The 24,495-nt window shown below is 37.7% G+C and overlaps 2 protein-coding genes across 5 annotated transcripts in view; both read right to left on the reverse strand.

Moving 5' to 3' along the window:
* Positions 1-236, reverse strand: part of agpat3 (1-acylglycerol-3-phosphate O-acyltransferase 3) — a 39,534-nt gene extending 39,298 nt beyond the window's left edge. For all 3 annotated transcript variants that reach the window (XM_051705681.1, XM_051705684.1, XM_051705682.1), the window contains exon 1: positions 43-236. The gene's annotated coding sequence lies outside the window, so the exon portion shown is untranslated. The remainder of the gene's footprint in view (positions 1-42) is intronic.
* A 1,342-nt stretch (positions 237-1,578) lies between these two features.
* The window catches only part of LOC127445533 (pyridoxal kinase-like), a 35,647-nt gene continuing 12,730 nt past the window's right edge, over positions 1,579-24,495 (reverse strand). The window contains exons 4-12 of one of the 2 annotated variants that reach the window (XR_007898015.1): positions 18,088-18,171; positions 15,071-15,105; positions 14,801-14,886; positions 14,520-14,565; positions 14,084-14,195; positions 13,741-13,877; positions 11,931-11,997; positions 6,681-7,154; positions 1,579-2,019 (exon numbers count right to left, since the gene is read on the reverse strand). Coding sequence is in view for 1 of the 2 variants with exons in the window: in XM_051705692.1 (XP_051561652.1) it covers positions 7,042-7,154; positions 11,931-11,997; positions 13,741-13,877; positions 14,084-14,195; positions 14,520-14,565; positions 14,801-14,886; positions 15,071-15,105; positions 18,088-18,171 (680 nt within the window). In the remaining variant the exon portion in view is untranslated. Of the gene's footprint in view, positions 2,020-5,845; positions 7,155-11,930; positions 11,998-13,740; positions 13,878-14,083; positions 14,196-14,519; positions 14,566-14,800; positions 14,887-15,070; positions 15,106-18,087; positions 18,172-24,495 lie in introns of those variants that run through there. The other variant, XM_051705692.1, reaches the window with a different exon arrangement.

Genomic DNA, 24,495 nt, shown 5'->3' on the forward strand with positions numbered 1-24,495 from the left:
TCGAGTTTAGTAAGTTACATTGCATGCGCGTGCAATAAATACCTTGTCTAATGTCATCAGAGAATTCCCGTGAATGCGATGCAATGCAATAGTCTTAAATGATATGGTGTGCTGTTTAAGCCTCTAGAGTGTTGCTCAGATGATCTCTACTCTTTGTGTCCATAGGTCGCCATCCATCCACGCATAACACACATTACAGCCATGGGACTCCTGTCCGATTTCCTCCGCTTTTCGACTGGAAACAATGGCGTTTTGTAGTTCCACCCCTCCTCTCAGATTGATCAGCCTGCTGTAAATCGCTGAACTAGCCAATCGAGTCAATCTGGAGCTGAATTAAATACATTTGGGAGTGTGTTATACTTTTTAAAATAAATGTATGCCTGATGATGCAGGTGGAATCACCAGACAATAACTATAGTTTTATAAAATACGAACAATGGATTGAATTACAAGAATATTAGAATGATTATTTGGTTATGAAAGCACATAAAATCAAACTTCATAAATGGTATGTTAGGAGCAGTGAATCATTCTTTATTATTACCATCCCATTTCTAGAATGATAGGTCATCAAAACGTTGAAAACACAAATGGAAGTACTGGAATTATTATGTAGTCACCAAAAATGGCAAACAGATCATAACAATCTTATATTTGATCTTCTAGCTTTTTAAACAACATTGAAGGAGTTCCAATTTATGCTGAGTACTTAAAGGGACAGTTCACCCAAAAATGAAAATTCTCTCATCATTTACTCACCCTCATGCCATCGCAGATGTGTATGACTTTCTTTCTTCTGCAGAACACAAATTAAGATTTTTAGAAGAATATTTCAGCTTTGTAGGTCCATACAGTGCAAGTGAATGGTGGCCAGAACTTAGAAGCTCTAAAAAGCACATAAAGGCAGCATAAAAGTAAAACATATGACTCCAGTGGTTCAATCTATATCTTCAGAAGCGATATGATAGGCGTGGATGAGAAAGAGATCAACATTTAAGTCTTTTTTACTATAAATTCTCCTCCCTGCCCAGAAGCTGACGATATGCACGAAAAATGCAAATCGACAAAAGCAAAAGAACAGGAAAGTGAAAGTGTTAAATTTGTATCTGTTTCTCACCCACACCTATCATATCGCTTCTGGAGACATGTATTTTACCACTGGAGTCATATGGATCACTTTTATGCTGCCTTTATGTGCTTTTTGGACCTTCAAAGTTCTGGTCACCATTCACTTGCATTGGTTGCTACAGAGCTGAAATATTCTTCTAAAAATTTTAATTTGTGTTGTGCAGAAGAAAGAAAGTCATACACACCTGGGATGGCATGAGGGTGTCAATTTGAGAATTTTCATTTTTGAAAACTATTCCTTTAAAGGTCTGCTTTTCCTTCACTTTGCAGTCATTCTTATCCATAATAAATAAATAGATCAAATAAAAATACATTTTAGTCAGGTAAATAAATAGGCCCAATGTATGTTTATTTACCAAAAGAATAAAAAAGGAACTAGTTTGAGGTAACTAAATAATGGTTCTTTTCAACACCCCCTCCCCACACAAACACAGATGTACAGTGTTTAATATAATAGTTAGTTTTTCTTTATTGCATTATAACATACATACATTATAAATGTGGATTTGTACACTACAATCTTTATTGTTACATATTATAAAATATTCAGAATATGTAAACAAAGCACTAAAATCTTTAACAAACATTTATTTTGTATTGTCTTTTCTGACCCTATTCAGAACGGAAAACAGAAAACAAATAAAAATATTTTCTGATACCAACTACTATGTCTACAGAGATGAAACTAAAATGCATTGTGTAGCACTGATGTGTCACTATTAGAACATACGTATTTACAGAGGAATAGAATGGTGCCTCTAATTGTTGCCCAAGCAACATGTCACACTGCCCATTATGATGCCATTGAAATTCATATTTGGGGCAATCTGTCCTTCTGCATTTTCCAAGTGTTCCAAGTGTCATGTACTCTTGCCACAAAATCTTCTATTACTGTTGAGGAACACAGTACAGTACATTACAGTAAGCACAGTGATTTAAAAACTCATTTTACTGATGGGAATGATTCACACTGAGAGATTAAGATGCAATGAATCATTTCTGTCAAATTCCATAATTTTCTAGAGGTCTTTTGTTATTCTGTTTAACCCATTCTGTATTGTATCTCATAATGAGCTCTATTTAGTCTGATATGCTGTATATATTGTAAGGCAGGGCCAGTTCCATGCCTTGTAATGGAAGGCAGCTTAAAATACAAACTTTGAGTACAAACTCAATGATCTACAGGGATGAGAAAGGTATGGCGAGGTATATGTCCAAGCAATATAACAAGGGACATTGTGGAGTAATGACATATTGTTTAAACCCATCAGATTTAAAAAGAACAGTAATAATTAACCTTATGTGCTAAAGATCTTGTCTATATGATGTTTTGTTTATGGCCTAAATAATGGAAGTGAAAAGGTTTTTCCCAGACATTATAAGCTCCCATTCACTAGAAGGAGCTCAGCATCATTTGGTCATATTCAATCCACAGTTTTACAATAGACAACACACAATTTCCACAGACCAATATATATATATATATTTGACATACATTTTGTATACCGAACAAACAAAAATGTTGTAGTTCTCATGAGAAATTCTTCACCACACTTCCCTCAGGGAATGCACTAGACATCACTGTGATAACAGTCAAAATATTTGGCTGCCCACTAAGTGAGCAACATGCATCTTAACTTTTCTTTTTTGTCTTAATCAGGTTTTGACAGAGTTTGTAATGTCAAGCCACCCTGATCTTATCAAGACAGCCACAACTTTCATCACTTAACCTCCCCACACTTTTCTAATTTTTTTTTTTTTTTTTTCTTCACACAATGGCAGTGGCTGGTCTGTGAATATGCTCACCAAATTTAACTTTAAATAGTTCACCCAAACATGAAAATTCTGTCATGTCGTTCCAACCCTGTATGACGTTATTTCTTCCATGGAACAAAAAAGGAGAAGTTCTGAGGAATGTTCACACTGCTCTCTACCAGTGCTATGTAAGTTAATGGTGACCAGGGGTTATCAAGCTCCAAAAAGGGCAAAAGAGCACCATAAATGCACCATAAAATTAGTCCAAACAGCTTGTGAACTATATTCTGAGACTTCTAAATTCATATGATTGCTTTGAGTCAGGAACATCTTGCTTGGCAGCAGTGGTCACCATTCACTTTTATTGTATGGAAAAGAGCAGCTTGGACATTCTGCTATACAGTAAATATCTGCTTTTGTATTTTCCACAGACTAAAGAAGGACATGAGGGTGTGTAAACGATGACAGAGTTTTCATTTATGGGTGACCTATCTCTTTAACACATTAATGGGATAGTTCACCCAAAAATGAAAATTCTCTCATCATGTACTCACGCTCATGCCATCCCAGATGTGTATAACTTTCTTTCTTATGTAGAACACAAATGACGATTTTAAGAAGAATATTCAGCTCTGTTGGTCCATACAATGCAAGTGAATGGTGACCAAAATTTTAAAGCTCCAAAAAGCATATAAAGGCAGCATAAAAGTAATCCATACGACTCCAGTGGTTAAATCTATACCTTCAAAAGTGATACGATAGGTGTGGGTGAGAAACAGATCAATATTTAAGTCCTTTTTTAGTATAAATTTCCACCTTTAACTTTCTTCTTCTTTAGTTGTAGGTGATTTGCATTCTTCATACATATCGCCACCTACTGGTCAGAGAGGAGAATTATAGTAAAAAAGGACTAAAATATTGATGTTTCTCACCCACACCTATCATATTGCTTTAGAAGACATGGATTTAACCACTGGAGTTACTTTTATGCTGCCTTTATGTGCATTTTGGAGTTTCAAAATTTTGGTACCCATTCTCTTGCATTGTATGGACCAACAGAGCTGAAATATTCTTCAAAAATCTTTGTTTGTGTTCAGCAGAAGAAAGAAAGTCATACACTGCTGGGATGACATGAGGGTGAGTAAATGATGAGAGAAGTTTCATTTTTGGGTGAACTATCCCTTTAAGCATGCTCTCATAGTGAGCTTGACATCTTTAAATACACAAGTTGTACACAACATGGCTGTCCAGACAGAATTAAGTTTTGCTACTGGGATAAATGTTAACGGCTCCCCAAGGCATCTTTAGGCAGAAGTGGCCATTTTGTATTAGTCTAGCATCTTTGGCCAGTGCCAAGAGCAAATGGTACCAGTACAGTTCACTCCGACACAGTAATGTCATCACTGATGTCATAATCAACTGTATACCTCAATGTCAGTATTCACAAAGACTTGATCCTTTTACACCGTCATATTCCTTCAAAGAACACAAACACTCTCACTCACTGTAGAACCATCCTTTGTCATTCACACATAAAGTACACACACATATGTACACTAACAATGTACAAGTACACATCAAGTACGCAACGCCGACCCCTGATTAGTCCTGCACATGACCATAATTTTTGGATAAGGAAAAAATTGTGAAAGGCTGGTGGTTTTTCCAAATCTAGATGAAAGTTGAATATCACAAAACTTCAATATCAAGATGACATGGCTGGGTCATATTTCACCCAAAAACCAAAAGAAAGAATTGAGAAATTGTTTTAGATAAAAAAAATTATAATAGCAAAAAATGAAGCCTATTTTAGGACCACTCATATTTATTTATTTATTTATTTTTGCATTGTGACATTTGCATGACAATTATACACATTTTGCACCTTAAATTCGCATTACCCCAATGCAAAAAACCTTATTACTGTACTACCAAATAAGCAAAAACCTGACAACGCAATAAACCCAAATTTACATGAGATCACCGTATTATTCTCTGCTCTTCAATAATGAGAATTTTTCAATGAAGTCACAATGCAAATAAAATCTTAAAGAAATATTCCAGGTTCAATACAAGTTAAGCTCAATCGACAGCATTTGTGGCATAATGTTCATTACCACAAAAAATTCTTTCAAACCGTCCCTCCTTTAAGAAAGCTAAAAAATCTAAAGTTACAGTGAGGCACTTACAATGTTTAAAGGCCGAAATATGAAGCTTATCATTTTATAAAAACACTTGATGGTACATTAATTCTTCAGTTAAAACGTACACATTATTTGAGTGGTAAAGTTGTTTAAATCATCATTTTAGGGTTGAAGGGTTTAAGGCATTATGTCGTCATGGCAACAAAGTTGTAAAATTGGATGTAACTTTACACAGAAAAGATTAGTATGCGATTTTATCACACTAAAATCATGTTAACACGCATATTGTTAATGTCTTGTGGCTATACTTTTTGTATTTTAATTGGCCCCATTAACTTCCATTGTAAGTGCCTCACTGGAACACAGATTTTTGCTTTTTTATTTTTATAAAGAAAAGGAGGGCCGAAATAAAGTTTCATGGTAATCAACATTATGCCACAAATGCTGTCAATTGAGCTCAACTTGTATTGAGCCTGAAAATTCCTTTAATGGTCCTAAAATTGGCTTAATTTTCTTTTTGCTAAATATATATTTTTTCTTTTTGACTTTAGAAGGAAATGTGATGCGCTGTCGTGAGATTCACCCAGAATGAATCAGGAGTGACCACACAAATACAACTCAAAAAATGATCAGATTGAACAAACGGAAGAAAAAAATATAAAAATAAAAACTGACTCTTGGAAGAGCATTATTTAGGACAAAAGTCCACAAAAATAAAATAATAACGAACATTGAGGACAAAAAAAAAAAGAAGAAGCTGATTGTAATGTAAAAAGGCTGAATCTCCTTATGAAATGAATAAAGGAGAACAAATCTAATAAATTATAACTCATCTGCCTTTTATTTTCTCTCACAGCTTTGTAACCATAAACCACCATGTTCTAAAACACAGAGAGAGAGAATTTGGCGCAGGTCACCAGACTACCACGTATATAGAGCTATTTTTGTCAAGGCATTTTTAAGAAGTTCCCCAGTAACTGACTTCATACAAGTCTTTTCTTATAAGATATGAAAATACTGTCAAATCAAAAGTTAAAACTACTTTTATAAGTCTTTTCTGCCTGTACAAACAAGTAGATTATCGATGCAAATACAATCAGTTCAACGGAAATGAGATGACAATGTTAACAATTACACTGACAAACAAAAATGAAATGCTAGAAGTTCTGCATTTCTACAGTAAATGCTCAATGTAAAATGAAATCAATGGAAAGAGAATTAAATCATAAACATGAGCAAGGCCTAAAAATTATTACAGTACATCTTCTCACTAAAAAACATCAAAGTCACAAATACAGCAGCGCATGTCTTCAATAAAATCTCCCTTTTTGGGAGAAAATAGTCACACAACAATAAAATACACAGATTTCAGACACATGTTGGACTCTTTTACACAAATTAGTGCTTTGGGTCAGTAATACACACTTAACAACGTACTTGCTTATTTTTAAGTTTGGCTATTATATCTTTTCAAAGTAGGTCCAGGTATCTTATACAGAACATCTTGATGTTGTGTTCAAAAATGCTCAACAGTCCTTGCTCCTCTCACTCAAAAGTACTAAGTGTAGATACAAGCGTTATACCCATACTGACGCCAATAATTTATTTCATTGGTCCGAACTAGAACAACGGCAGTTTCGGTACATAACTGACCTGGTGTGGAAATGTCAGTGACTGGGCTTTATGTGCAGGATGAACAGAAGTTCTTGAGGAGCTTCAGGAGAGAGAGAGAGAAAGAGAGAAATGGTAATAATGGACAAAAAGAGTGAATGAGAAAGGGTGATGATCTCTCCCATTTGTTTCTCCCCTTCTCTTTTTTCTCTGTGTTATAATTGCTTTCGCCCTCTGGCTTGTTTGGCTGTACCCTGCTGAATCTCTTGAAATGGAACTGTTGTGCTCTGGCTGAGATTCTAAGGCAATGTCACATTACATATCAAAATGTACAACATCTATACATTGTGCAGTTGTGAGCGGAGGGTGATGAGTGGATAAGATGTGGTGTGTGGCGGCAGCTTTATAGAACAGTGGCCTTCATCACTATGGCTGGATCCTCTATGTCCGCTTTACTCTGGACCATCCGTAACTCCAGCTGGGCCGGGCTGGGTCTTCTACCAGGGCCTGCCATCTCTGAGAGTAAGAGAATGAGAGAGAGAGAGAGAGAGCCAGAGAAGAACATTATTCAATGAAATAATACAGTTAGTTACTACTGATCATATTCATTCTGTTAATCAAAGTATTACTCGGTATTACATATACACCCATACAGCAGCCCCAAAAAGTATTTGGACACTTGAATCACACTTAAAATGTATGAATTACATTGCATTAGATAAAAAAATAATAATAAAGTAGCATCTGCAAAAATATTATGCTAGAGCTTTCTCAGAACTAACTTCCCTTTTCTGAGCCAGTTTTGCAATGACTTTTAACTAACTGGTGTCAATGTCTTTAATGAATGTGCGAAGTCAGTTTACCTCAAGTTCAAACAGGTGTCCCAGCAGAGAAACCACAGGTGTAGTTTATCACATCAAATTTTTTGGCTGCCACCTACAATTTTTTACACCCAAATTTAAAAGTTCACCTTACCCATATCCAGTGGAGTAACTGCAAAATATTGGTCTCATTTTACAGAAAAAAAAAAAAATAATTCCAATAATTCATAAATTATATTGTATGTTTAAAATCTTAAAATTAACATACAGGTGCATCTCAATAAATTAGAATGTCGTGGAAAAGTTCATTTATTTCAGTAATTCAACTCAAATTGTGAAACTTGTGTAATAATTAAATTAAATGTACACAGACTGAAGTAGTTTAAGTCTTTGGTTCTTTTAATTGTGATGATTTTGGCTCACATTTAACAAAAACCCACCAATTCACTATCTCAAAAAATTTGAATACATCATAAGACCAATAAAAAAAACATTTTTAGTGAATTGTTGGCCTTCTGGAAAGTATGTTCATTTACTGTATATGTACTCAATACTTGGTAGGGGCTCCTTTTGCTTGAATTACTGCCTCAATTTGGCGTGGCATGGAGGTGATCAGTTTGTGGCACTGCTGAGGTGGTATGGAAGCCCAGGTTTCTTTGACAGTGGCCTTCAGCTCATCTGCATGCTTTGGTCTCTTGTTTCTCATTTTCCTCTTGACAATACCCCATAGATTCTCTATGGGGTTCAGGTCTGGTGAGTTTGCTGGCCAGTCAAGCACACCAACACCATAGTCATTTAACCAACTTTTGGTGCTTTTGGCAGTGTGGGCAGGTGCCAAATCCTGCTGGAAAATGAAATCAGCATCTTTAAAAAGCTGGTCAGCAGAAGGAAGCCTGAAGTGCTCCAAAATTTCTTGGTAAACGGGTGCAGTGACTTTGGTTTTCAAAAAACACAATGGACCAACACCAGCAGATGACATTGCACCCCAAATCATCACAGACTGTGGAAACTTAACACTCGACTTCAAGCAACTTGGGCTATGAGCTTCTCCACCCTTCCTCCAGACTCTAGGACCTTGGTTTCCAAATGAAATACAAAACTTGCTCTCATCTGAAAAGAGGACTTTGGAACACTCGGCAACAGTCCAGTTCTTCTTCTCCTTAGCCCAGGTAAGACGCCTCTGACGTTGTCTGTGGTTCAGGAGTGGCTTGACAAGAGGAATACGACAACTGTAGCCAAATTCCTTGACATGTCTGTGTGTGGTGGCTCTTGATGCCTTGACCCCAGCCTCAGTCCATTCCTTGTGAAGTTCACCCAAATTCTTGAATCGATTTTGCTTGAGTCATAAGGCTGCGGTTCTCTCGGTTGGTTGTGCATCTTTTTCTTCCACACTTTTTCCTTCCACTCAGCTTTCTGTTAACATGCTTGGATACAGCACTCTGTGAACAGCCAGCTTCTTTGGCAATGAATGTTTGTGGCTTACCCTCCTTGTGAAGGGTGTCAGTGATTGTCTTCTGGACAACTGTCAGATCAGCAGTCTTCCCCATGATTGTGTAGCCTAGTGAACCAAACTGAGAGACCATTTTGAAGGCTCAGGAAACCTTTGCAGGTGTTTTGAGTTGATTAGCTGATTGGCATGTCACCATATTCTAATTTTTGGAGATAGTGAATTGGTGGGTTTTTGTTAAATGTGAGCCAAAATCATCACAATTAAAAGAACCAAAGACTTAAACTACTTCAGTCTGTGTGCATTGAATTTATTTAATACACGAGTTTCACAATTTGAGTTGAATTACTGAAATAAATGAACTTTTCCATGACATTCTAATTTATTGAGATGCACCTGTACAATTTTTATCTCATCATTGAAAGCCTGTGATTCAGGCGTTGTTTGCTCTATTTCCCAGCAAAAAGTGTTAGTTCATTCCACTAGATGGCAGGAAAAATTAATTTTCCTCCATCACACTATACAGATCTGAAATGTAGGTGGCACTCTAACGCAGCTAAGCACTCGCCATGTGCTCGTCTATTACCATTCGGTCCATGTTGTGATCCCACGCACCTATGTCTCGTCGAATATCTTGGCCTCTGTGCAGACTAGTAGCTTGTCTAGATGTCGTTGAAAAGCTGAGATCCTCAGCTTAAGGATGCTGTAAAGTCTTTCATCATCAATTTGTGATAACAAATTTTGTTTATCATGCTTTTCTGCTGGACTGCCTATTTTGTACACCTGAGACATTCCATTGGATTATTTACCAAGCAAGCTCACAGACAAGAAGAAAATGGCTTGTTTAGAAGAAAGATACAGTGCATCCAGAAAGTATTCACAGCGCTTCACTTTTTCCACATTTTGTTATGTTACAGCCTTATTCCAAAATGGATTAAATTCATTATTTTCCTCAATTCTACAAACAATACGCCATAATGACAACGTGAAAAGTTTGTTTTGAAATCTTTGCAAATTTATTAAAAAAAAAAAACGGAAAAAAAAAAAAAAAAAAAAAAAAAACCCCACACACACAACACATGTTCATAAGTATTCACAGCCTTTGCTCAATACTTTGTTGAAGCACCTTTGGCACCAATTACAGCCTCAAGTCTTTTTGAGTATGATGCTACAAGCTTGGCACACCTATTTTTGGGCAGTTTCTCCCATTCTTCTTTGCAGGACCTCTCAAGCTCCATCAAGTTGGATGGGGAGCGCAGCCATTTTCAGATCTCTCCAGAGATGTTCAATCGGGTTAAAGTCTGGGCTCTGGCTGGGCCACTCAAGGACATTCACAGAGTTGTCCCATAGCCACTCCTTTGTTATCTTGGCTGTGTGCTTAGGGTCGTTATCCTGTTGGAAGATGAACCTTCGCCCCAGTCTGAGGTCCAGAGCGCTATGGAGCAGGTTTTCATCAAGGATGTCTCTGTACATTGCTGCATTCATCTTTCCCTCGATCCTGACTAGTCTCCCAGTTCTTGCTGCTGAAAAACATCCCCACAGCATGATGCTGCCACCACCATGCTTCACTGTAGGGATGGTATTGGCCAGGTGATGAGCGGTGCCTGGTTTCCTCCAGACATGAGGAATGCTTGCCATTCAGGCCAAAGAGGTCAATCTTTGTTTCTCATGGTCTGAGAGACTTTCAGGTGCCTTTTGGCAAACTCCAGGTGGGATGTCATGTGCCTTTTACTGAGGAGTGGCTTCCGTCTGGCCACTCTACCATACAGGCCTGATTGGTGGAGTGCTGCAGAGATGGTTGTTCTTCTGGAAGGTTCTCTCTCCACAGAGAAACGCTGGAGCTCTGTCAGAGTGACCATCAGGTTCTTGGTCACCTTCCTGACTAAGGCCCTTCTCCCCCGATCGCTCAGTTTGGCCGGGCAGCCATCTCTAGGAAGAGTCCTGGTGGTTCCAAACTTCTTGCATTTACGGATGATGGAGGCCACTGTGCTCACTGGAACCTTCAATGCTGCAGACATTTTTCTGTACCCTTCCCCAGATCTGTGCCTCGATACAATCCTGTCTCAGAGGTCTACAGACAATTCCTTGGACTTCATGGCTTGGTTTGTGCTCTGACATGCACTGTTAACTGTGGGACCTTATATAGACAGGTGTGTGCCTTTCCAAATCATGTCCAATCAACTGAATTTACCACAGGTGGACTCCAATCAAGTTGTAGAAACATCTCAAGGATGATCAGTGGAAACAGGATGCACCTGAGCTCAATTTTGAGTGTCATGGTAAAGGCTGTGAATACTTATGTACATGTGATTTTTTTTGTTTTTTTATTTTTAATAAATTTGCAAAGATTTCAAACAAACTTCTTTCACGTTGTCATTATGGGGTATTGTTTGTAGAATTTTGAGGAAAATAATGAATTTAATCCATTTTGGAATAAGGCTGTAACATAACAAAATGTGGAAAAAGTGAAGCGCTGTGAATACTTTCCGGATGCACTGTATCTAAGGTAAGAGCTGATACAGAGTTTGTGGCTACTTGAGGCTTACATAAGCAGTGATCTTAGCAAACATGGGATGTTTGTCTTTATTGTCTTACAGAGATCATTTTTCTATTTGTGATTCTTTCGATAATCATTCGAACTGTGGTGTTCCAGCAACAAAGTCTTAGGTATATGACTTGTCTATTTTAATGCAAAATATTTATATTTCTACATCATTACCACAGCGTGGCACTCATTTGCGACACAGAGGTTTTCAGATCTTATCCTGTTATTTTATGAAACAAATACAAACGTGATAGAGTTCTGAAATAATTAAGCGTAAACTTATTACACACTCCTTGCCCGATCAGTTTAAGGGGTTGAGTGTCTAAATCCTTTTATGGGCCACTGTATATGTAAATTCAGGTAAATTGGAACAGTTTCCGACTTCTAGATGACTTTCAAAAAGTGGCCTAATTTACCTAAATCCAACCTACATAAAGAAGCATACACACACACAAAACAGCTTTTAGCTGATGCGTTACCATGGGCATAAGAGATAGTCCTCTGGATAACATGGTGCATAACTGAGAAAGTCTTCTCACATGCCGTCTGAAACAACAAGGAAACAAAGGGAGAAAGATATAAAGAGCTAGCAGACAATCCAGTATTTTAGAATAGAAAATCTTCTATCTACATACTGTACTTGATTAGTTTAATTATTTGAGCAGTAGACGGTCAAAGGTGTGAAAAATCTTGTGTCTGAACTAGGATTGGGTGATCTTCTCCAAAGTCAGATCGTCCTAGTGTCAGCCTGTGAGATTGCCAATACCCGATATGATTGTGCATGCGGGGGGTGCGGGGTGTTAAGTATTCAGTTAAAACCGACGAACAACGGTATTAGTACTGGTTGGACGCCAGGTGGTACTATGGGTTAATTTTCATTACGCAGGGTTAGGGTTAAGCCTACACAATAAAGCAAGACACCTTGAAACAACTTTGAAGTTTATTTTTTATTTATTTTAACTAAAAATTCAAATGAAACTGGAAAAAATTAAGTGCAATTAAAATGTGTGTTGTTCAACTTTTTGAACGATGGCTTTACAACAGTTGTGAAGGGCAACATCTCTTTGGCATAGAACCTTCTTCATCTGTGCATTCTCGACCAGTTAGGCATTTCATTGTCCAGGAAAATAAAATCATGTGTGTGAATAAATTCGTTTTGTTCCCTCCTTCACGATATATATATATATATATATATATCCAATTACATTGTCAACCCCCGGGCTGAGGGATCGGTGAATATTCTTGCTTTTGTGATTTTGCATTGAAAATTAATTTATTTAAAAAATGAAAAACTTAAATCAAATACATTTCAAAATTCAAATTGCACTCCAAACAAAAAATTATATATATAAGTAACCACCTTTCCATTTACCGTCAGGCAAGTATCCTAGCCTAATAATAATAATAATAATAATAATTTAATACATTTATGGGAAAACGAGCCAAATATCGTCTTGACATCGACAAAGGCATCAGCTATTGACGATCACTCCGACCATCGTCAATTCCCAAGATCATCGTCTATCGGCACAACCCTAGTCTGCATACAAACGCAAACCAAGCTAAGCACAGTCTTGCAGTAAAGTATAACTAGATTAAAAAGTTTGTAGCAAACTTTGAGGTTGGCTTTGAAAAAAGCCAAAATGTAAGGTGTTTAAAAACTTGGGGTTTTACAGATAGATAGTTGCTAGCATGTAGCTAGGCATAGCTAGCATGTTTTAATATGTAGCCAGACATTGCTAGAATGGTGCTAACATAATTTTGCATGTAGCTAGGCATTGATAGCATGTTGCTAACATTTTTTAGCATGTAGCTAGATGTTGCTAGCATGTTTTAGCATGTAGCTAGACATTGCTAGCATGTTGTTAGGTATTGCAAGCATATATTAGCACCTAGCAAGATGTTGCTAGCATGTTTTGGCACTTCGATAGGAAAGAGTAATGGAGTGATAGATAGATTCTGTGTTTTGACAGTTGGGAGCTTGAATAGTCTTGGCTTGTCTGAGCATTCCATCAATGTAAGTAAATTAGATTTTTCTGGTGTTTGATCGCCCGCTGTGCGGAAACTGTAAGCCCGATCAGTTAGAAAAGACAGAGCAACCCGAGTCAGAACAGTCTTAAGGTCTATGCAAAGTTTGGTACATGTGGCTTGAAAGCTCTAGGACAAGTTAGTTTAAAATTTTGGTCTCAGATGATGGAAAAAATCAGACTGATCTTCCTAGTCTCTGACTAATATTGTGCCATATAAAAATGCATTTATGCCATGATGATTATGCAATATATTGTGTACCTTCAGGTCTGTTGGGTAATGATGAGTCCATGCCAGCAGCATAGCAGCAAATAGATCACCGGTCCCCACAAACACAGCATCCACTTTCGGTACCTCTATTCGGATCCGCTGGGTCATCCTTGTACCGTCTGGCATCACTAAAATAATATGTACACATGCACCGAAGAAACAATCATTTTATTGCTGTTCAGTCTTTTTGAATTTAATGTCAACAGAGCCGGTTCAAAGTAGAACAACTAAATTATTTCTTATAGCAGTTTGACAGCTTTGCAATTAATATGTTTTTCTTTTTAAATTCATGACAAAGCAATTTTGAGTTCACAGGAAGCACACACACACTTACAAATGCGCTGACTGCCAAGAGACACCAGGAATCTGTCTCCGAGTCGAGAGGGCAGATCAGAGCTGGTGATGACCACAGTGTCTGGACCCATTTTATGTAGCAGGTCCATCACCTGAACACACACACACACAGAGACCTACACTGAGACCAGCTAACATAACCAGCAGCATATGCCTGAGTTTGCTTGAAATAGCTTTGTGATTATGTTTGTGCTTTATTGTCTCAAAGTTTTCAATAGTTCTCAGAAATCTAAAGAACCTGAAAGGGTTCAAATGCACATCAAAAACTAAATTATAGCAAAAGCCTAAGGAAATCAGATGGGTTTTGCAGGCCCTCTGCATCCAATACTGTTGATTGTCTTCTTGTTGCCCTACTTTTTTTGTAAGCAGACATTATGCAAAGGGCGTTTCCTGTGTTTGTGTGTACCAAAACTCACCTCGACAGCATCTTTCTCTGTGCTGATTTTCTTCCCCGTCAATAACCTGAAATAATGAATTTGTACAGACTTTGAAGAAATGACTCTGCACCAGTGTGATTTGAGCAGCAGGGAATGACTTAACATGTGTGTGACCAGCAGAGGGCACTAAACAACCACTGTTTCATCAGCAATCTTACTGCAACACTGACGGGTTACAGGTTTGACATTTGCAGCAAAGAAACATCCAAATCGCACACTCAAGACAACACACACAAAGTAGCGTGGATGTATCTACTCACTCGGCCTCAAACTGGTTTGGTGTGATAATATCAGCCACTGGTACCACTTTATTCTTGTACACGGGATGTAGATTCTGAGGAACATACTGCAAAGAAGAAGACATACGAAAAGAGCTGGATAACAGTGCTATGGAATATTAATGTTATCTTGTTGCAAATTCTAAATCCTATGTAATGAGCTTGTCCACTTTGCAAATATGTCATCATGAAATGCTTTGAGACTGAGGGAAAGAGATAAAAAAGGAGTACAAAGTTATCAGGAAAGCTCACCATTGAACCATGGTCACCTAGGACAGGGTCACAAACTTGAAAGAAAAACAGACAAAAACAGGTTATATTTTACAAGAAGGTTAACGAGTCATCGTGCCTACAGCCTACTGATACTTTCTGTGCTATTATGCTGCATGTTTCTTCCTCTTAAATACTGTTAAGACATTATACATGCTGATGATATATTATCTTTTCATTCAAGTATGAGTCAAAATATTGGACACATTTGACTGAAATATTTCTCATGCCCTAAAGACTTTAAAGGGATAGTTCACCCAAAAATGAAAATTCTCTCATCACTTGCTCACTCTCATGTCATCCAAGATGTGTATGACTTTCTTTCTTCAGCAGAAAACATTCTGCAGAAAACTAATTTTTTAACCACTCCACAGATTTCATATTAGCAAACTATAGTTTTGGCAAGTCGTTTGGAAATCTACTTTGCGCATGACACGAGTCATTTTTCCAACAATTGTTTACAGACAGATTGTTTCAGTTTTAATTGACTGTATCACAATTCCAGTGGGTCAGAGGTTTACATACACTAAGTTAACTGTGCCTTTAAGCAGCTTGGAAAATTCCAGAAAATGATGTAAATCCCTTAGACAATTAGCTAATTAGCTTCTGATAGGAAGTGCACTGAATTGGAGGTGTACCTGTGGATGTATTTTAAGGCATACCTTCAAACTCAGTGCCTCTTTGCTTGGCATCATGGGAAAATCAAAAGAAATCAGCCAAGACCTCAGAAAAAAATTGTGGACCTCCACAAGTCTGGTTCATTCTTGGGAGCAATTTCCAAATGCCTGAAGATACCACGTTCATCTGCACAAACAATAGTATGCAAGTATAAACACCATGGGACCACGCAGCCATCATACTGCTCAGGAAGGAGACGCATTCTGTCTCTTAGAGATGAATGTAGTTTGGTGCAAAAAGTGCAAATCAATCCCAGAACAACAGCAAAGGACCTTGTGAAGATGCTGGAGGAAACTGGTAGACAAGTATCTATATCCACAGTAAAACAAGTCCTATATCGACATAACCTGAAAGGCTGCTCAGCAAGGAAGAAGCCACTGCTCCAAAACCTCCATAAAAAAGCCAGACTACAGTTTGCAAGTGCACATTGGGACAAAGATCTTACTTTTTGGAGAAATGTCCTCTGGTTTGTCCATAATGTCCATTGTTATGTTTGTAGGAAAAAGAGTGAGGCTTGCAAGCCGAAGAACACCATCCCTACTGTGAAGCATGGGGGTGGCAGCATCATGTTGTGGGGGTGCTTTGCTGCGGGAGGAACTGCACTTCACAAAATAGATGGCATCATGAGGAAGGAAAATGATGTGGATATATTGAAGCAACATCTCAAGACATCAGCCAGGAAGTTAAAGCTCGGTCGCAAATGGATCTTCCAAATGGACAATGACCCCAAGCATACCTCAAAAGTTGTGGCAAAAAGGACAACAAAGTCAAGGTATTGGAGTGGCCATCACAAAGCCCTGACCTCAATCCGATAGAAAATTTGTGGGCAGAACTGAAAAAGCGTGTGCGAGCAAGGAGGCCTACAAACCTGACTTAGTTATACCAGTTCTGTCTGGAGGAATGGGCCAAAATTACCCCAAGTTAAACAATTTAAAGGCAATGCTACCAAATACTAACAAAGTGTATGTAAACTTCTGACCCACTGGGAATGTGATGAAAGTAATAAAAGCTGAAACAAATCTCTACTCTACTATTATTCTGACATTTCACATTCTTAAAATAATGTAGTGATCCTAACTTACCTAAGACATGGAAAGTTTTCTACGATTAAATGTCAGGAATTGTAAAAAACTGAGTTTAAATGTATTTGGCTAAGGTGTATGTAAACTTCTGAATTTAACTGTAAGTAATTTTTTAATATAAATCTGCACCTCTGTCCAGCCCCAACCAGAAGGTGGCGATATGCACGAAGAATGCGAATTGGAAAAAAAAAACACAAGAATGTGGAAGAGAAGGTGGTCTGGGTAGCTCAGCGAGTAAAGATGCTGACTACCACCCCTGGAGTCGCGAGTTTTAATCCAGGGCGTGCTAAGTGACTCCAGCCAGGTCTCCTAAGCAGCCAAATTAGTCCGGTTGCTAGGGAGGGTAGAGTCACATGGGGTAACCTCCTCGTTGTCACTATAATGTGGTTCTTGCTCTCAGTGGGGCGTGTGGTGAGTTATGCGTGGATGCCGCTGAGAATAGTGTGAAGTCTCCACACGTGCTACGTCTCCGTGGTAACGTGCTCAACAAGCCACGTGATAAGTTGCACGGGTTGATGGTCTCAGACGCGGAGGTAACTGAGATTCGTCCTCCGCCACCCGGATTGAGGTGTCACTACACCACCATGAGGACTTAGAGCGCATTGGGAATTGGGTACTCCAAATTGGGAGAAAAGGGGAGAAAATAAAAAAATTAAAAGAAAAAGAATACGGAAGTGAATGTGGATATTTTAGTAAAAAAGGACTTGAATATAGATCTGTTTCTCACCCACACCTATCATATCGCTTCAGAAGATCTGGATTGAACCACTTGAGTTGTACAGATTTTCTTTTATGCTGCCTTTATGTGCTTTTTGGAGCATTAAAGTTCTGGCCACCATTCACTTGCATTGTATGAACCAACAGAGCTGAAATATTCATCTAAAAATCTTAATTGGTGCTCAGCAGAAAAAAGAAAGTCATAAACATTATGTATGAATTGCTTTTCAAAACCCAGATTTGAACTTATGAAGCTGGTTGAGTGAATGCCCAGTGTGAAGAGCTGTAATCTAAAGGGTGGCCACTTTCAAGAAGCCAAAATATAAGACAGTTTTGCTGTGTTTGTTTGGTCATTACATAATTTCCATACTTTCATATGTGTTGTGTGTTATATACACAGTTAAGCTGCCTTCACTATTATTCTAAAATATGGAAAACAGTACTAATAAAGAATGTGTAGGCACGCCCAAACTTTTAACTGGTATTGTATTTCAGCTCAAAAGGAGAGAAAGCGAGACTTACCATATACAAGGTTGGGATTGGCCCTTTTAAGCTCTTGTACAATATCAACTACCATCTCCAGAAATGATGTATCTCTAGTGTAACCTACAGCGACAGGAAAAGGAGAAGCTTTCATTAACACATTTGTTTTCCAACCAAAAACTTACTCTTGTTCTGAGAGGCTTGACTTTTAAATATATGGATCTGGATTATTTCCAAGGCTAATTAAAAAAGCTCTTTTTATACCTCTTTTAAGGTATAAAACAAAAACACTGACCACCATACTAATATAGTAATAGTCAGCATTAGTGCAAAGGTCATTGTCAAGACAGAGTGCTTTTTGTGCCCAAAAATTTTGTTTCATTTGAAAAGGTTACTGCTGAACTTTCAAGAATGGACCTTTTTTCTAGTTTGGGAAGCGGAAGTAACGTATAGCAGGGTAAACTTCTACATCTGTGAATGGGATACACAGCAAATACTATTTTTATGTTCCCATTAGCTCGGTAGCTAAAAACGGCAGTCAGTCAGAAGGAAAAAAGATGTCAAATTTATTGTCATTCCCTCAGCAGTTGTATTAGGAACCCAATCGCAGCAGTGGTGACTAGATTTTATAAGACGTTTGATAGATTTACGGTTCCAAATTAGACAGAAATGACGGTCATTAAGAATTTAACAATCCCAGTTACAATACCTCTTAAAGATTTCCATTCCTTGCAAATGGTGTGTTAACACAGATTTTTGAATTAAGATATTTTATTAATTCATTCATTTTGATAAAATAAGAGAGTTCTTCATTTGGGAATCATTAAACGAATTTAAACACTGTAGTCGTATGGATTACTTGCTGCCTTTATGTACATTTCAGAGCTTCAAATTGTTGGTACCTATTCACAATTGAATTGTATGGACCTACAGAGCTGAAATATTCTTCTAAAAATCTATGTTTTTGTTTTGCATAAGAAAGAAAGTCATACACATCTGGGATGGTATGAGGGTGATTTTTGGGTGAACTGTCCCTTTAAAAATAGGATTATTCTGTATTTTACGGGACGGTTCCTTACCATACCTAGGGCAACTTTACACTATAGAAAAAATCCTGTTAAAATCACGGTAAAAAACTGGCAGCTGTGGTTGTCAGAAATTCACCGTAAAAAATACGGTAACCACGTTTCAGGCTTTATGGGATGTAAATTTGATGCCTGTATAGTTTACTGTGCATTACCGTTGTTTATATTATTAAATGATAAACTTGATACATTAACCCTCTGAAACTGTACAAATCTACTTTTCATTTTATAAGGTATTGTTAATCACTGTAGTAATTGCATAAGGGCACATGATAACAGGAAGTTCATCAGTTGTGGCCCTTCCAGGAGCAATGACCAATAAACATGTAGAGACAGAGTTCAGTGTCACTCACACAAACAATAAACACCATCAGGGTAACACATATTTAATAATTTAAATAATGCAATAAACATTAACTAAACTACATCAAATATAACACAGAACACCCTGATGTACATAATTGATATTAAAAATAAGAAGAAACATAACTAGTCCCATAAAATGGGGCCTGGGTAGCTCATCGAGTATTGACGCTAAATACCACCCCTGGAGTCTCGAGTTCAAATCCAGGGTGTGCTGAGTGACTCCAGCCAGGTCTCCTAAGCAACCAAATTGACCCAGTTGCTAGGGAGGGTAGAGTCACATGGGGTAACCTCCTCGTGGTCACGATTGAGTGGTTCTCGCTCTCAATGGGGCGCGTGGTAAGTTGTGCATAGATCACGGAGAGTAGCATGAGCCTCCACATGCTGTGAGTCTCCACGTTGTCGTGCACAGCGAGCCACGTGATAAGATGTGCGGATTGACTGTCTCAGAAGCGGAGGCAACTGAGACTTGTCCTCCGCCACGAGCTTGAGGTGAGTAACTGCGCCACCACAAGGACCTAGTAAGTAGTGGGAATCGGGCATTCCAAAATTGGGGAGAAAAGGGGATATAAAATAAAAATAAAAAAACTATTCCCATAAAATACAATGAAATGGGTCACGCAGGGAATTCAGGGAACACCTGATTATTGTTTTTTACCATAAATTTAACAATAATTTGTTCATGTAAAAAGTACATGTACTCTCTTGTTAAACACCGTATACATTTTTACCATTAATTATAGGGGAAAATCATACTTTTTACATCAAATTATTTTTTTAATTTGACCAAAACTACATTTATTGTCTTTTTAAATGTATTCAAATTTTTTACCGTATAGTCATTTTTATTTGTATAGCGCTTTTCACAACACACATCATTTCAAAGCAGCTATACAGAAAATCATGCATTAACAGAAAATGAATATAGTATAAAAATTAAATAATAATTGTATTTAGAACCCCTGTGGCAAGGAACACAAAACTCCATAAGATGTTGGTTATTGGAGAAAAATAACCTTGGGAGAAACCAGACTCACTGTGGGGGCCAGTTCCTCTCTGGCTAACCAGCGTGAATATAATGCCAATATTAGTTATTTGTGTGCAGTGCAGGTCATGGTTTAAAATTTGTAAACTAAGTAAGCGTTAAGGGCCAGTGTTTAAACAAAGATTTTGTATGAACTGTAAGATTAATGAGTAATGTCTTTGAAGTCCATCCTGGATTAGCTGCAGAAGTTTAAATAGATGCTATACGTTAACCAAATAAAGTTTTTTTTTTTTTTTTACAGTGTAGTTAAAAAAAAAAAAAAAATCAGATTAGTGGTCAATAAAAGTTTTTTTTTTTTTTTTTTTTTAAAGTATCAATAGTTATTTATCATTACTAACCCTTCAAGCACTACTGTATTCAACCCTATCACATAAAGTTCAGCATTCATATACATCAAATTTGAACAGATAACGGAGTAGATTCTGATAGCATCACTCAGCTTTAGTGTGTCTTGTATCAGAGTTTAACTACTGAGCCTCATGAGGCGATTATCAGATTAAATAATGATGAAGACTGCAAGGAAAAACTTGCTTCTGTTCAAATCATGTGGTCAAAAAGTTATGTGTCCCTCAATTATGCTGTCGGAAAGATCAAGCCATTAAATTTAAAAGGGGGTATTGTCACAGCAAAACAGAGTTGAAAAAAGTAAGGGACAAAGACAAATTCTGCATTTTCTTAAGAGCATTCACAACACTGTTTTATTATTTTGCATTACACACTAAACTGAGTCAAATCTATAAAATAATGTGACTAGGTTCAGTAGTATCCTAGTAAGTATCCTTTAAATTGTATCATTAGTAAGTCTTGGGTACAAAATTGAAGCACAAATGACACTGTTTCCTGAGAATGACCCACAAAAGTTAGCAAATTCAGCTGACTGCGAGTTTAATAAAAAGCCATTGACCCAAAACATCTTGACTATAATGATATATCATTTACATTTATCACATCATACAGTGAGGCTACTGCATAAAAGCTGAAATTGGAGTCATTTCTAGACATTTACACTAAAACAAATGTCATTGGTTGAATTTCAGGCTGAAAAGTGAGAGAGTAAGACCCATCACTGACGTTTAAAACTGCACTCTATAGTATGGCAGAATGAACAATATTTTCCTTTATCGGTTGGAAAAGTATTACAGCAACACAAAGCACTACAACTTTAATTAATCGCTTCAGCTTGTAATCTTCTCAGTTTGTATAAAAAGCATTAAAAAACTTGTAAAAAAAAAAGTGTATTAAACAGGCAGACCCAGAACTTGCAATTAGTTTTCAACACACCAAACTGTGCACTGTATCTAAGTCAGTGACAATAAAAATACAAATACCCGATATAGTATCTGAGGTGTAAACATTTCCTTGGAGAGCCCCAGAAGTTCGGGGGTCACTCTGCAGCTGTTGGCCATGTGGCTGCTCCGTCTCTATGGTCAGGTAAATAAATGCTACATATGAGCTCTGAATTTCTGACTCATCTGACCTAGACTGCCTTTCATGACTTCACGTTTCACAAACAAAATCGCACTGCAACAATATAAGCCACCAGGAATTGAGGTATGCAGCAAGATTGCAAAATCAGTTAAAAGATTTCACACTACACTGCCACTGAATATTGAGCCAACTGAATAAAACAATGCAGCCAATCATGGTCACTTGATTAAGTACGTTGATTTATATGGTTTAAATGGAAAATTATTTACTCCATTGGGCAGGGTGATGGGGACCAAGGCAGTCACAAAGAGAATCACACCATGAAGCAGGAATAGCCTTCCAAAATGCCGTTTTGTTTCATAGAGGTGCAAATAAAAACAGTATTTAAAATAAAAATCCAGGTATCGGATCGGTGCATCCACAAATAAAACCAAGGTCATTAAAAAAATACAACTACGCAGTTTCTGGTATTTGAAGCAGTGCCTACTGACCTCCAATAACAACGGAGGCCAGAGTTTCCTTGCAACTGAACAGCGGCAACAACCTTTTCTGACATGTGTTCCAAACAGTATCTGTCCACTGGTCTAGTCTAGTGCCTCTAGTGGTGGAACGCTTATATATACACTATTTTTCCTGTCTCCTCAGGGCACCTTCCCAAAGTTGCAATGAATAAAGTACAAGATTTAAAATGGAAAAAAAAAATGAAAAAAAAAATTCAGTAATCGAATATATAGGGCAGATAACAAATAGCATTTGCACATTTAAAGGGTGCAACAAATAGATCAAAATGCAGCGTCTCGAGATGCCTTTCTAAGGGCGTGTCAATGCACACCTGCGTCAGACGCTTTTGGAGGGTCTAGTTTGAAGCTTAGTATATGTATTTATATACATCATTGAGATCCCTGCGCTCGTATTTGCGCTCAATCAAGCTCTGTTTGAACGCAAGAACGTGTTCTCATCTTGTTTTGTCTCTGCTGTCGGTGAGTGTGGTTTTTTTTCTCTGTATAACCGTGTTGCCCAAACAGCTGAAGTTTTGCTTACTGCACCCTGGAGAAAACAAGTGGTACTTCAAGCATGAATTGCTCAGATTGAAGGAATATTCCTAATCACTGTCCGGGGACATGATTACTTGCATTATTTTTTTTAACGCTTTATTTTTTATATAATTAATCGCACTGAATTAACGCGTTAAATCGACAGCCCTAGTAAATACATTTTAAACGGGACAAGATGACTAACAAAATTTTATATTTATACTTTTAAAAACGGCATTTAATATTTTTGTGAGTTTCAAACGAGGTTCAAATAGACATATTGAATTTTATTTGTATTTTTGCGTCTGTGCTGAGAGTTTATATAGCTTTTTAAAATGTATTTCCCGTGATACGGTGATGAGAGGAAGGAAATTGTCGAACGAATATTCCTGCTGAGATGGGAGCTGGCAAAGAAACCATCGCAGCACTGCGATTTGAGCACATAAACTCAAAAGAGAGGCCTGAATAGCCGAATCAGTTAGGAAAAGATGATAAATAATTTCTGTGTATATTATGTGTAAAACAGACCATGCAGAAGAGGTAAGAAGCATTATAAGAGGCAAATGTAAACTACAGCCAATAGCCACAAACCTGTAGCGGTAGTAGCTTTGCCCAGCGGTGATATGGTTTCCAATTCTTGTGAAATTGGCCTATTTCCACATTTCCACATCTTTATTTCCGTTCATTTCAACATGTAAAGGGAAAAAAGTGTTTAGTCGCATGAAGCACGGGGAAGAATTTGTATGAATTTGCCATCAACCCTGTGCCTCTAATTTGTTTACTTTTTGTTGCTCTTGCGAAATTGCTTTGTTGCTCTTGCGAAATAGACAGAATAGAAAAAAAAAATTTCAATCATCAACTGTCATGGCAGAGCAGCAGTCTGGGAGAGTCTTGCCGAACAAGTTCAATAATACAAACATCATTTTCTGTTGTCTTTTCAGCAAATACAAAAGCACACACTGTCGACATGTTGACTGCACCACATCCGGTTTTGTGGTGCCTAAAAACTCTTTCGCCAACTTGTTGTCCGAGGTTTGTAACGTGCACGAAATGTATGTACAACGGGACCACGCGTTGGCCATGCGTTGGCGAAGCGCTTGCATCTGCGTTTGCGTACTTGCGTGAAGTATGTTTGGGCCCTTAGTGTCTTCCCGCCCGCACCCGCCCTCAGTAATCAAAACTTGTCCCGCACTGAACTGTTGCGCCGAGTCCGCGGGAGTGCAGGCCTCTAGTGTGAATGGCTCCTAAAAATAGTCCATACGACTCATGCTCTATATTTCAAGACTTCAGAAGCAATACGTAGACACCGAAAAAATCTGCAGACTTTTTCCGCATTCTCTGCACTGATTTTCTACGTAATGGATTTAAATGTGGTAAAATGTGTTAAACAGCTAAAAGTACTACGCTCTTATTGGTACCTGAACATTTTTTCAAATTAGCCAAAATATTTAATAAACAAAGATGCAAGAGGTGGGGAATGTTTAGAACTTGT

Source organism: Myxocyprinus asiaticus, chromosome 8 (genome assembly GCF_019703515.2).
Source record: "Myxocyprinus asiaticus isolate MX2 ecotype Aquarium Trade chromosome 8, UBuf_Myxa_2, whole genome shotgun sequence".
Lineage (NCBI taxonomy): Eukaryota > Metazoa > Chordata > Actinopteri > Cypriniformes > Catostomidae > Myxocyprinus > Myxocyprinus asiaticus.